Source organism: Neltuma alba, unplaced genomic scaffold (assembly GCF_004799145.2).
Source record: "Neltuma alba isolate B1F8T4 unplaced genomic scaffold, ASM479914v2 tig00003003_pilon, whole genome shotgun sequence".
Taxonomy (NCBI): Eukaryota; Viridiplantae; Streptophyta; class Magnoliopsida; order Fabales; family Fabaceae; genus Neltuma; species Neltuma alba.
In genome coordinates, this window is record NW_021633101.1 from 39,784 (window position 1) to 52,666 (window position 12,883).

Here is a 12,883-nt window from a genome sequence, read left to right on the forward strand (position 1 = left end):
CAGGCAGACGTGGTGATGTTGATATACAGCATACGAACTTCCATTGCTAATCAAGAGATGCCCAACACTTGTTCGCATCATTTTATACGGACAAAAGTGCACATTTATTTATTTTCAGTTTTATATAAAGTTTCACTTTAATTTTTTAATTTTATTAAATATCTTGTCACTCCTTCAATCCTAATAATACCTACAAAAAAATTGATATCAGAATTTTAAATATTAACTGATTAGAGAACTGAAAATACATTTTTACCTTTTATACCTGAGGCCCTGCCCCACAACAGCAACACTCTCCCACCATACCTATAAGCAATTTGCTCACTAATGAATTGCTTCATCCCTCTCCAATGCCTTCCTAAAGCCACACATCCCTTATCTTATCCTTCCAACTCAGCCCCATTTAGATCATTCAACTCAACCTGCTATTACATACACCTCTCAACCCTCCTCATTCTTTTTGTGTGTGTGTTATAGCTTTATGCCTTACAGTTACAACATCTATGCTTTGCTTGACTCTTATATGCCCTTAGCTACATTTAATTTCTACCTCAAATATAATCCACACATATAGTGGTACTAACATCTATATTCAAACTTTTATGTAAATCTGATCTGACAAACTTCCGACCGGAGCACATTCTCTATGCTCTTCAATTAATGCATAGCAAGATTCTTGCTCTGTATGATATCTCCCACATGCGAAGCTGACATGCCTATAATCCCCAGGATTTCATCCCCATTCAATATTCTTTTACTGTGTTCTTTTTTTTCAAATGCGACATTACATTATGTTTCAGTTAAAAAGGTCTGATCTGAAAAATGATTCATCATGTTTCATTGACAGAAGTATTCGACTTTTTTGTTTTCTTTAACAGTTTAATCTTTTTTTTTTGGGGGGGGGGGTGCGTAAGGATATATAGAGAGAGGGAATTAAAGTGAGAAAAAAGGGTCCAAAATGAAAGGAAGAGGCATGAAGCATTGATTCCAGATCTCCTGATTGCTACTCTGCATTACGCTTCATCGGTGGACGATGTGGTTCTTTTCAATCTCACTAATTGACAAAGCTAATTACCCGTTTGTTTAAGCAAAAAATACCTTTTTCTTTAAAATAATCAGTTGTAACAAATTTCAAGGTGTTTGCTTAAGATTTTAAAAATAATCGGAATCTAAACGTAGTCAGATATCTGATTATTTTGAGAAGCGAGTCTGATTGGCTTCTAAAACTAAGTCATATGTTAGAGAGAGAAGATAACTGAAAACTCGGAGATTTCTACGAAGATACTTCCTCTGTAGTTAATATAAAAGCTAGTTTGATATTCAATTTAGTTCTAAATATAAGATCACAGTCCACTTTGTCTCTAATATTTATCTATTTTTTCTAAGATAGTCCTTATAGTAGTTATATAAATGGTAATTCTAGCTAATACATATGATTAACAAGGATAATTTTAAAGAAGATAACACCTAATTATTTCTTTCAAATAATTAACTTAATAAATTTCTTTAATCTATTCAAATTAGCTAACTATTTCTTATATTAGGTACATGAGGTAGTGTTGCACAAGACCACATTTAACTCTGTGTTTGCTCTGCACCTTATAAAAAGGATTACACTATAGAGGGAGTAATAGTGAATTTATTTTTTATCTCAAACAAATATTATAAGATGAACAATACTTCTATGGGTTATATTTCTATAATTAGCAGACAAAAAGTATTGATTATTTTTCATCTTAAAATATAAGGAACGTTTTCATCTTATATCCGTATCATTTTCTTCACAAAACTACGTCTTTCAGCAGATAAAAAATGACACATACAGATTTAAGAAATTAGTTTAAAAATCGTGTTTGCATTAATTTTTTCGCCGGCGGGGCGTCTTCCATCCACAAGTCAAAATTTCTTGTACACATGCATTGACTGAATTACCCTCAACCTCACCTTTAATTGTTCCATCCAAATATACCCCAGTGAGATTACTCGTAAAACAAGAGGATGATCTTATGCACAGTTCGCGGTTAAAACGCGACTCCGCCAAAAACAGAAACAATACAAACAAAAATCTAAATAATATAGTAGTCTCGGGAATCCTGTTGCTCGTATTTTATTTGATTTGTGGGCTTTGACTCTACTTACCGCCGTCACCGCGACAGTTCATCCCTTCCGTGACGGACGCCAGCTTCTGCAAATTGAGCTTCACGACGGTATCGGCAAACAGACGCGTGTCCTCCCTCGTGTTACCTTCTGGTACATCTACTATGTAAGATTCCAGAATAACGGTCCAGATCTTCCCCTCACCCTCGAATCCGTGCACCGTCGTCACCGACCTGTAATTCCTCAGCCGGTGCTCCCCTCCGATAATTCTGAAACCCGTGACGTATCGGTCATCGTCCAGTATATCAAGCCTCTCCGTGCTGGTTTCTGCCGGTAAACCTGATATCACATTCACGTCTCTAGTGCAACCAACGGTCATTCTAAATCCTTCTTTGAGCGCGCAGCTCTTGATGAAGTGCTTATAAACCTGAGGCTTGTCGAAACGCCGCACCACTGACCACACCGTATCGGGCTGCGCGTGGATTCGCTGCGCCAGTAAGGATGAGCATTGGTCAGAGCCCACCATATAGGTGTGGTGCTCCGTCACCGACCGCTTCAGCCCTTCGAACTCGTCGTTGGTCAAGCCGGATGGAGCAGTAAGGTGGTGTTGGGTCGGGTTATTGACTTCGGAGTCCGCTTTAGAGGTGAAGCTTTGGCCTTTCTCCATTGTTGACAGAGAGAGAGCGGGGAAGAAGCGATCGATGCGAGTCACACGGGAAGGAGATATTGAGGGATGAACAGGGGCAATTTTGGAAGAGGGGTACGTAAAAACCAGCGATCGATGCGTGCGATTTTTTTCCTTCTTTTGCCTCGGAGCGTCAAATGGTCCTGGGCTCCTGGCTAAGCTCATGCAAGCCACGAGCCAACTCCAGCTGATTTTGGAAATCACATCTAAAGAGATACTCCTCCGGTCTTTAATATAGGATCCAATTATTGAATTGATTTTGGTCCTAAATATAAGACTCACTTCTCATATTTTTCAATTTTCTCTAAATTACCCCATGGATACTCCTTCAATCATAATCAAATAGAAGAGGGAGGTGGATATTAAGAAAGATGATTATGGTGTTTTAGGAAAAATGTGTCACTTTTCTTATAATTAACTAATTTACCTAACTTCCTTAATCTAATCAAATTAGTTAAATGAGTCTTATATTAAGGACCGGAAGAGTATTTAGATAAAAACCAAATCATAATTTTAAAAATAATTTTATGAAATTTAAAATAAATATGTGAGAGGAGTTTTATCCTGAATCATATGAAAATACATTTTCAAAGTGTTTCCAGCACTTTCCAAACAATCCTATCCGCAAAATTTACAGTTAAATATTTAAAAGTGTCAAATCATGAGCAACAGATAGGTAGTATAATATAATAACTCATTATTTAAAGGGAAAATGACAAAAAAAACTGAAAATTACTATATCTTAAATCAGGTTTGGTAATAACATTTTATTTGGTAATGATAACACTAAATTTGTAAATGACAACAAATTTTTGTTGATATTTTTTATTTGATATTTACAAATTTTCAGCTTTTTTTTTAGTCATTTTCCCTTATTCAAACGTATGGGGCACATTTAGTTATTTTTTTAAGGAAAAAAACTTTAAAATCCTGAGTTTTGATGAGTAAGCAAAAATATTCAGAGATTCAGAATTTAACAATAACTATAGTTTCTTAAGGGATTTCGAAAGATGGTTCATGCCAGATCCAATTTATGGATTATACAGGCTACAAGATAACTAGGTAAAAGAGGATTCGTGTCTAGCTATTTTTTGAAAATATATTGTCGAAGTACAGAAATTTATTATTCAACTTTGATATATATATATATATATTAAAAAAAAAACAGATTGGCTTGACATTTAATCGTCAAGATATTTGCGATTTATCTTTTAGTTAAATAAGATTGAGTTAGATTAATGGAATCCCTGTCCGGACACAAAGAAAGCAGGCAAACACCAAATATTAACAAAGAGTAATTGAGCTGCCAATTAGCCTAAGCCTCTTGTGTCTTTAAAAACGAAAGGAACGTCCCATTCAAAAGCACATAAATAACTCAAGAGTAAAGGCTGGGTGATGAGAAATCACGATAAAATAGAGCTTGGTGGTGTCAAAAGACCAGTAGGTGCATCATATGTAATGTCCAAAGAAATAAATGCAGAAAATATTTAAAGATGTTGAAGGGAAGGGAAGGGAAGGGAATGTGTCAACGGGGAAAGGATTAAGTTAGCAGCCTAAGAGCCTGAAATGTGGCCAAGTGGAAGGAGGCACTGATCTTTTCTTTCCTGCTTTGCTTTTCCTCTCACTCCTCTTTCCTCTGTTCTTTTCCTCTTTCTCCTTCACAGCACTCCCATTTTTCATCTCTTGCTGCTCCTCTCTCCTTGCCTTTTCCTGCATCCTTACACTCTTCGTTTCCCAACACATCAATTAGCAATCTGGGTTCTCTCAAAAAGAAGAACTAATCAAAGTTGACAGATAAATTACCTGTAAAGGATCAAGTGTGTTAAGATGGGTGTGGGGAATTTCTCTGTCTTGCGGGATGGTGAAGGTAGGGAAAGAGTAGAAAATCTCTGTCTTGGTGCTCTGGCTGGACGAAGATTCGCCTGATGTTTGTGTTGAAGCAAGCGACATCAGGTATGAACTGCTACTTGAATCTATCTCCAGGCATAGCTATAATCACATTCCAATCACAATCTTCAATTTTCTATATTACTTGACCTCAACAATTGATATGTGAGTTTTCAATTTAGTCTCACCTGGAAAAGTCTCTGTTCAAGAGAAGCCACTCGATCCAGCAATAATGTGTCCTTATAGTAACTCTGTTTTGCAGTAAAATCCGGAGGCATGCTTCGTTTCTCAGCGTATGCATTGCTCCCCGCTGTTTGTTTCCTTTCTAAGTATTTGATCTGCCATTGCACCACAATAATCAATGGAAAACCCAAAAAAAAAAATGGTATTGATTGATGCAGAAAGTAGAGGGAAATTCAGTAATATGTAGAGAAAAGGATCAAGGGAGAAGCTCACAATGAACTCCAGATGATCTACCCTAGAAATGAGAGGGAGGGAAGAGTTAGATGGTAGTGTGGCTTCTTCCATTACAATACAGGTTTGTTTGTGTTCAGATGAGAATGAGGTCATTATAACAATAATAATTCAGAAATTAGGTTTGGGATTAAAGCGTTATTATTTGATGAGAATGAGATGATTCAGAAAAAGGTAAGTAGATGTTTCAGCTGCTGCAGTTACACTTTCCCTCGTGTTTTTTGGATCCATATGAGAGGACCTTACTGGTCAATCGCTAGTTTGTTAATTACGTGTCACACAGCTAGACTTCTGCAAATTACCATTGTAATGAAAAATGGCATATGGGTGGTCTCAATGATCGGCTTGGCTTTGATATTGAATCTGTTTTATAGGCTTGGTATTTGGTCTTGACTTTCTGATTGAGATCGATTTAGTTGGGTCAGCTTGAGTTTCATTTATAAATATATATATATTTTTGGAAAAAATTGAATATTTTTTATAAACCCATACGAAATCACATATTGCCTTGTGTTTACAAAATTATATTAATCTTTGTCAAACTATATTTTAATCATTAAAAAGTATTTTTTTTATATAGTTGTATAAAAAATTCTAAAAAAGATATGCACGATCAAGCCAGAGAATCCTAATCAAAATGTTACTCGAATCCATCTCCACGCATAGTTAAAATCATCTTTGTTAAAAGGAAAAACGGCATAACTACAAAGGTCACATTCATTAACAATGTTCTATTCATTAGCTTCAATGATGGACACAGTATCAGAAGTCATGCAATCCCATCGCAAGCACAGCGTCGGAATCCAGCGTCATATCCATGCCTTTTTACTGTGTTCATGGCAGAATTTAATGATTCGGAAAATGAATGATTCAGTATTTCTGATTCATGAAAGATAACAATCCCTCGCTCGGAGCACTTTGAGGGCATATCTACGTGGCAAGCATCCTTGTCAGTTTTATAATTTTACTTATGATCATTTATTATAGCTGTCTATCTATTAAGCAATTATGCCCATTCATTATCAGACCTTTTCACCTTTCTTTTTCTATTTTTTTGATCAATTTTGAACTATTCGTGGGGACGGGCGACTCAAAGCATCGTTTTTATGCGTGATATATTTCAAATAATGGTTTTTGTTTTACGTCACTGTTCGTGCCAAAGCAGCATGGTTAGATTCCAAATCTTCTGTGTGTGTTTTTTTAGAAAATCATGTTTGATCCAGATAACCGTAACACTTCAACTTTTTCTCTGCCACATATTTCCAACGCATAACCATTTATCCGTCTCTGAATGAAAATATGCCAATCCACTTCTAAATCAGCATCAGCATCTTGCACGCTTTCTGGCACTGACAGATCAACCAATCCAAGCCCCTTTATAAAATTTCAAGCATGAACATAGAACGAAGGTGTGGAGCGAGAAGTAAATATCACTGCTGATAAAAGAATGATTATTCCTCGAAGACTAAAGATTGAAGAACTGACAGAAGATGAACGGGTGGGGCTGTATTGCAATGAACATAAATATTATGGCTTTTGCCTTTTTGGGACCAGACTAAGAGAAAATGGGAGACCTGGGCACTAAATGGTATCCTCATAAGAACTGATCAGCCCAGAGCTGATCTTGTCATCTCAAAAGCCAAGAAGCAAGCGGCATTTGCAGGAACACTTCGCGCCATTGCAGGACCAAAACCCTTGTAGAGGCCTTTGAATCCCTCTGAAGCTTTAATCTTTCTAAAGGCATCCCATGAACCAGAATACCTGGGATTTTTGTGATCATCTACCTGAATCACACTCTTCACAACATCAGTTGGGTACACTAAGAACCAGAAGGAAGCTCCTCCCAAGCCTCCAGCAACTAGCAAAGAACCTCTACCAAGTCCAGAAGTATCCTTGCCTCCAGCAATTAATTGCTTTATTGCTTCATATACACCAAACATAACAGCATTTCCAGGTACTTCACGAGCTAATGTCGGAACCAAGCCCTTAAAAAGACCTCTCGCACCCCCTTCTGACCTGAGAACTTGCCGGGCCACATCCATGGGTCCCCCATACTTCACAGCCACAGTAGCTGCTCCAGAACCTGCCAGCGCACTTTGTGCTTGCAGCCTGATAGCATCAGGAAACGAACAGTTAACTGAAAGATCAATATATAAGTCCAGTACTAATGTATCAACAGTAACAATGGCAGAGAAAATTAATCGAGACTACAAATTTTAGGCTAAAATTTAGCTTATTCTCATTACTCATTCTTCTGTTTCAGCCAACAATTAGAGACAAAATCAAGTCTGGTAAGGCCCTTTATAGTTCATATGTTATAACAAATGAAACAATAAGATGCATGCATACATATGAACTTGGGACAGTGAATAAGTAATTATTGCGAAGCTCTCATAGAAATTACAGAGAAGTAGAGGGGGAAAACAAGCAGTCATTCAAAATAATAAGCTATATCAACACAGAGATTAATTAAAAAACACCTCAGGTAGAAAACGAAATAAAAAAGGCCGTGAACAGAATAACAGAATCAGTGACCTGCATTTGATTAGCTCAGTTGGGCACGCTAGAAAGGAAACAGCAACTCCAGCACCAGCACCACAAACAAACTGCTGATTTACTGTAAGAGGGGCACCGGGATGCGATCTCAACAATGCCTCCATTTGTCCCCTTACTGTGAACAGGACAGCATTGAAAGCTGCCACTGTTGCAAGTGGAGCGCCCATACCTTTGTACAAGCCCCTTGGGCCTTCAGCTGCTAATGTTTGCTTGACTGCATCCATGGCGCCAGCATACTTGGGAGGCTGGCCAGGGGCTGGTGCGGGCTGGCTTTGAAGCTTGACCTTTATGGTGTCAAATGGGTGTCCACATATCAATTGTGCTGCCCCTCCAACAGTTCCTGCAGTAAGGTCCTTAGCGACGTCTCCCATCTGCAAAATAAGGAGGAATAAAAAGGATTGAAATAACGTAATATGAAGCATGAATTTAAATTACCATATGATAAATTTAGGGTCCTTGAGAAAACCAAATTGAGCAAAGTAAGAAAGTCGGGTCTGAAATCAATAATGTTACAAACCATTCAACCAAATACAAATCCAGCAATGGAAAGGCCGACAAATAAAAAATTTCACTCAGTCAGCTGAAGATTGATTAACTAAAAAGCATCTAATATAAAGAACTATAACATTCTAAGTTATAGTTGATGCATCTACATTCCTTACAGAAGCAATGTTGGATTAATTAGTTATGTTTTAGCGGCTCAAATCCACCCTGTATCCTTTTGTTCTTCAACGGCCAAGAAACTGAACCGAGGAGCAATACAACAAAACAACTTAGAAGTAACACAATGGCAACAGCTGAAAGGACCTGTTCGATCCAGCCATATGTTTGAGATAAAACCAATTCACATAAGTCCTCCTTTCCGCATTCAGACGTTACAAACTTCTGAAGGGTAAGATAAGAAAACATCAACTGTCTCAACTCTCAAGTAGACAGCCCAGGCCATATTCTTTTTCATCCAAAAGGGATTGTAGCTACTGAAAAATGTTAAACAAAATTAAGCGGTCTATTGACATTTATACCTTATGCACTAATGCTACGTGATATGTTTATTGCAACATCACCACCCGATGATTACAATGACACTCACAGGCTTAGAACGTCTGAAGAGACAAAATTTTAAATATGCAATAGTTCCGGTTTACCATTTCTTTCAAATGAAATAGATGGAAAGCTATTACGGCACTTTACAAGTTCTGCTTGACAGAAGCATTGCAACATCGAACAGATGTTTTGTGAAAATCACCGGGACACTGTGACTCAATAATAAGGAAAAGGTGCAAGTCCAAGGAGAGATTTCAATCAAATTTAATAATTATTCTTAATAAGAAATTTAATCCCTAAACGACTAGAATCAGGTGTATCAATATTCTACTATCCGACTAGATGTATGCCATGGAAAATTCCCTCAAAATACCCTCCACGTATGCGCATGCCTATGGTCCACCTACTCTTTCAGAGTATAGCACAAGCATTGAAGAAAAGTATAATAGAACTTGAAAGCGAATATGAATAAATTTTAGTTCAACCTATGACAGGCGAAAGAAAATGACTCTATATCTTCGCTTCTTGCGTTAAAGATTAGGAAAGAAAACAGTGACAGAGAGCCTGACATTCAATTCCTCAGTATGTGTATTGAAACCGATACTACTATACATTTTAAAAATATTTTATTTAAAAAAAAAAAAAGTCGCACAGCTAGATACAAGCACCCGTTAATCACAGACACACAAAACAAGACAAATTAAAAAAAAAAAATTATGTGCAATACAATAGTGGCACTAAGCAATGGAACAAGCAAGTTCACTGATGGTCACCAGAAAAAAAGATCAATTCGGGTATGGAGACCTGACACCAAAACTTCGTAATCTCAGATTCAAGATCCAAACACAACTTGCATAGGCTGTTTCCAATGCAGCAACTCAAGCCAAAACTCATATGGAGTATCAGGAATCAAATTATCGATGGCATTCGCAAATCAATAGTAATTAATTCTTTGAACTTTCAGCGTAGAAAAGAGACTTCGGACAGAAGCTGGCATCTTACCGTGCCCCTAGTTGTGTCCCAAGGAATCAGATGTAAAGCAGAATGAAAATGAATCAGATAGACGAATCTGAGATTAAACAAACAAGACAGAGTAGAAAAACTATCTATCCACAATGTAAAGCCGTAACGAAGACTGTAGCTTTACTAAGCTCGAAATGTAAAGTTGGGAAATGGGTTCGTGAATCAAGATATAAAGAAACGGAAAAAAGGGGAAAACGAAACCTTTGCTAGGGATACAGAGCCACAAGCGATAAGTGTGGGGGGTAAGGAAGAGCGTGAGTGTGGCTGAGACGCAGCCCAGAGAGAGGGGGAGAGAGAGGCACACCCGTGAGAAACAGATACGACAGAGATTGTCAGAGAGGGGAGAAAGGGGGCAAGAAAATGGGAGCAAAAGCCAATCTCAGCCACTCTCTCGCCCTCCAGCCCTCACCAAACAAGCCAGACTTGAAAAGTACACATATTTTGGCAGTGGTTGGTGGAGAATGGGATAGAGGGGCTCCTTCACTGCCACTCGCCAAGCGGCAGGCGCATGACATTTGAGTACGCACACAAGAATGAATTTGTTAAGATATACATTATTTACAAAATACAAACCATGATAAAACTAATCAGCATTGGAGTGCTACTTTAGTTACAGGCTAAAAGATGATTTATTAAATTTTAGGAAAATTCATATCTTCTGTTATTTTCTTAATATATTAATGCAGGGATTTTTAGGATTTCAATATCAATTTTCTATATGAAATAACCTTTCCAGGTTGTCAGTATAAAGATAAAATTTTTAATTTTATAATCAATCTAATATTCAATTAAAAAAAACAATATATATATATATATATGGAGCAAGCGGCCTAATTTAAAAATCATAGGCAAACAAAGATGGATCTGAGTAGTATGAGTTCATATTCTTCAAACAAATATTTAGGGATTTGATTTTCTAACTTTTTAATATATGAAGCTTAATTAAATTCAATATTTGTCCTCTTTACCTCAAAGGATACTCCTAGTGTCTGAAAGGGGGGAAACAGTCACGCTAATTAAATAATGAATTACGTTATAATCACATATATAACTTATGAACGCATGGCATATTATAGATTTCATATATCATCGTAATTATTTTTTACATTATTAAATTGAGATGAGAATTAATCTTTTGGGACAAAAATTAATTTGTTTTCTTAGTATGAGAAAGGGAGTAAAATGGACTAAAATATCGCACGGATTGCGTTAATCGTTTCCTTTTTCGTTTAAACCATAAATGTGCGAATAATGGATCGTTATTGCGGTCAAATTTTAACAAATCGCGGAAAACTACAAGGGTAATGACCGGAGTTATTGGGCCAGAAATCTAGATTTTAATGGACATGAACGACGATTTTTTTTTTTAAAGATTAATCTGGGTTTATTTTGGAACCAAATGATGCTAAAAACAAAGAAAATAGAGAATACAATATTAATATATTATAAATGTACAACCCTTGTTCCCTATTGGCGAGTATGAGTAGGCAGATACTTCTTATATCTGTCAATTGTCAATATGCTAATATTGATAGTCAACAAAAAGCATTAGCCCTTAAAGGCTGAACTGAGTCAGATAGTCAAAGCCAAATGCCCGTCCAATATGAAACACTATCACTTAAGCAGATAGGAAAACTTAGTTGAACATGGTTGTAACCAGATTAATGGCCTCTCCAAATTTTCTTCAGTGGAAAAGCTTTGTACGGATCGAGTTGGTTTCCGGCAATATTGTGAAGATGGACAAGTTGGACTCGGTTTAAATGGCTTATTTAGCTGTCAAAACAGGAGGTATATTTTAACAAGGACAATAAATACAAGCAAAGATGGTTAAGTTTACTGGTTGCTTTGGTGTTAATTTAGGCTTATTCAAGTCTCTTTAAGGAAGTGGCTTCTGCACACTACTTACAGTCCCCTATTACATTACCAAGCTGTTCCAAGATTGAAAGTAGAACTGTGCAAGGTGGTTAGATGTCGGGTGAAAGAAATCGAAGACAAAACAAGCAACAAAGAATTGACATTTTCCATCCAAAAGTAGGGAATGCTTATAGCTCCATCTTTGGGGTGCTTGAGTGCCCGTTTGGATCAGCGATTGGAAAAGCAGCTTATAGAAAAAGTAGCTTATGAAAAAGTGAAGTTGGTAAAAGTTAAATTGGATAAGCTGAATTGTGTTTGGATTGAAATTCAGAAAAGTTAGTTTGTAAAAATAAGATTGGTAAAAGCTTGTTTGGATTATAGTTAAGCAAAAGTAAGTTCGGCTGAAAAATTACCAAAATGGGTATGAGTTTTAATAAATAATGAAACATGATAAAAAATTGATTTCACATAATATAATGAAATTAAAATAATTTAATTTGAAGAAATCAAATTTAATGAGTGAATTAAATTTTAAAATTTGAAAGAAATCATAAAAAATATTTTAAACATAAATTGAAACATAAAAAAAATTGAGATAATATAATGAAGAAGTCAAATTTAATGAGTGAATTAAAATTGAGAGAAATCGTTAAAAATATTTTAAGTATAAAGTGAAACATGATTAAAAAAATGATAAGAGAATAAATTCAAATTAATTTTATATGAGTAAATAAAATTGATTAAGTGAATTAAATTCGAAAACATTAGAGAAATGAGAAAAAAAAATAAGGCAAATAAAAACGAAACAAATAATTAGTTAAAACTACTATATAAAATAAACAAGGATTTAAGATAGGGAAAACAATAATAGAAATAAAAAATATTATAAATTTAACCTCATCCCATACTTCTCTTTTTCTTTTCTTTTATGTGGTTTTTGGAAGAATTAAAAGAATATGCTTATAATATAGAGAGGGGGAAAAACATAAAGAAGTGTTATAAATTTTTAATAAGGGGAAAATGTGAATTTACTTTATACCAGTAGCGGAGAAGCGTGGGAGCTCTCAGTGAAAACGTGTGAAGATTGTGAAAGTGAGCTGGCTCGAGGGACTGAGGGAGGAAAAGGCATATGAAAAAGAAAAAACAAAAATTATTTGACATGGCAGAACGGCTTTAAGCTCCTCTGATATAAGAATAAGCTCCTTCTTGGAGCTTATTCTAACTAGGCGTTTCAGTAGCTTAAAATTGGATAAGCCCAGTGAA

At 36.1% G+C, this 12,883-nt stretch overlaps 3 protein-coding genes across 4 annotated transcripts; all 3 read right to left on the reverse strand.

The window, feature by feature from the left end:
* Positions 1 to 1,939: 1,939 nt before the first annotated feature.
* Positions 1,940 to 2,764, reverse strand: LOC114739984 (abscisic acid receptor PYR1-like). Its single transcript, XM_028928096.1, has one exon. It carries the CDS (start codon positions 2,762 to 2,764, stop codon positions 2,132 to 2,134), a length of 633 nt encoding a protein of 210 aa, XP_028783929.1. The 3' UTR covers positions 1,940 to 2,131.
* A 1,563-nt stretch (positions 2,765 to 4,327) lies between these two features.
* Positions 4,328 to 5,197, reverse strand: LOC114739979 (uncharacterized). Its single transcript, XM_028928092.1, has 4 exons — positions 5,126 to 5,197; positions 4,858 to 5,007; positions 4,586 to 4,771; positions 4,328 to 4,507 (listed from the first exon to the last, which is right to left on the reverse strand). The coding sequence occupies exons 1-4, from the start codon at positions 5,195 to 5,197 to the stop codon at positions 4,328 to 4,330; spliced, it is 588 nt and encodes a 195-aa protein (XP_028783925.1).
* A 1,296-nt stretch (positions 5,198 to 6,493) lies between these two features.
* Positions 6,494 to 10,161, reverse strand: LOC114739976 (mitochondrial carnitine/acylcarnitine carrier-like protein). 2 transcript variants are annotated; one of them, XM_028928090.1, is made up of 4 exons: positions 9,968 to 10,161; positions 9,746 to 9,752; positions 7,679 to 8,070; positions 6,494 to 7,252 (listed from the first exon to the last, which is right to left on the reverse strand). In XM_028928090.1, exons 3-4 carry the CDS (start codon positions 8,068 to 8,070, stop codon positions 6,751 to 6,753), a joined length of 894 nt encoding a protein of 297 aa, XP_028783923.1. In that variant the 5' UTR covers positions 9,746 to 9,752; positions 9,968 to 10,161; the 3' UTR covers positions 6,494 to 6,750. The 2 variants fall into 2 exon arrangements, with proteins under 2 accessions (XP_028783923.1, XP_028783922.1); XM_028928089.1 differs by lacking the exon at positions 9,746 to 9,752.
* Between the last annotated feature and the right edge of the window lie 2,722 nt (positions 10,162 to 12,883).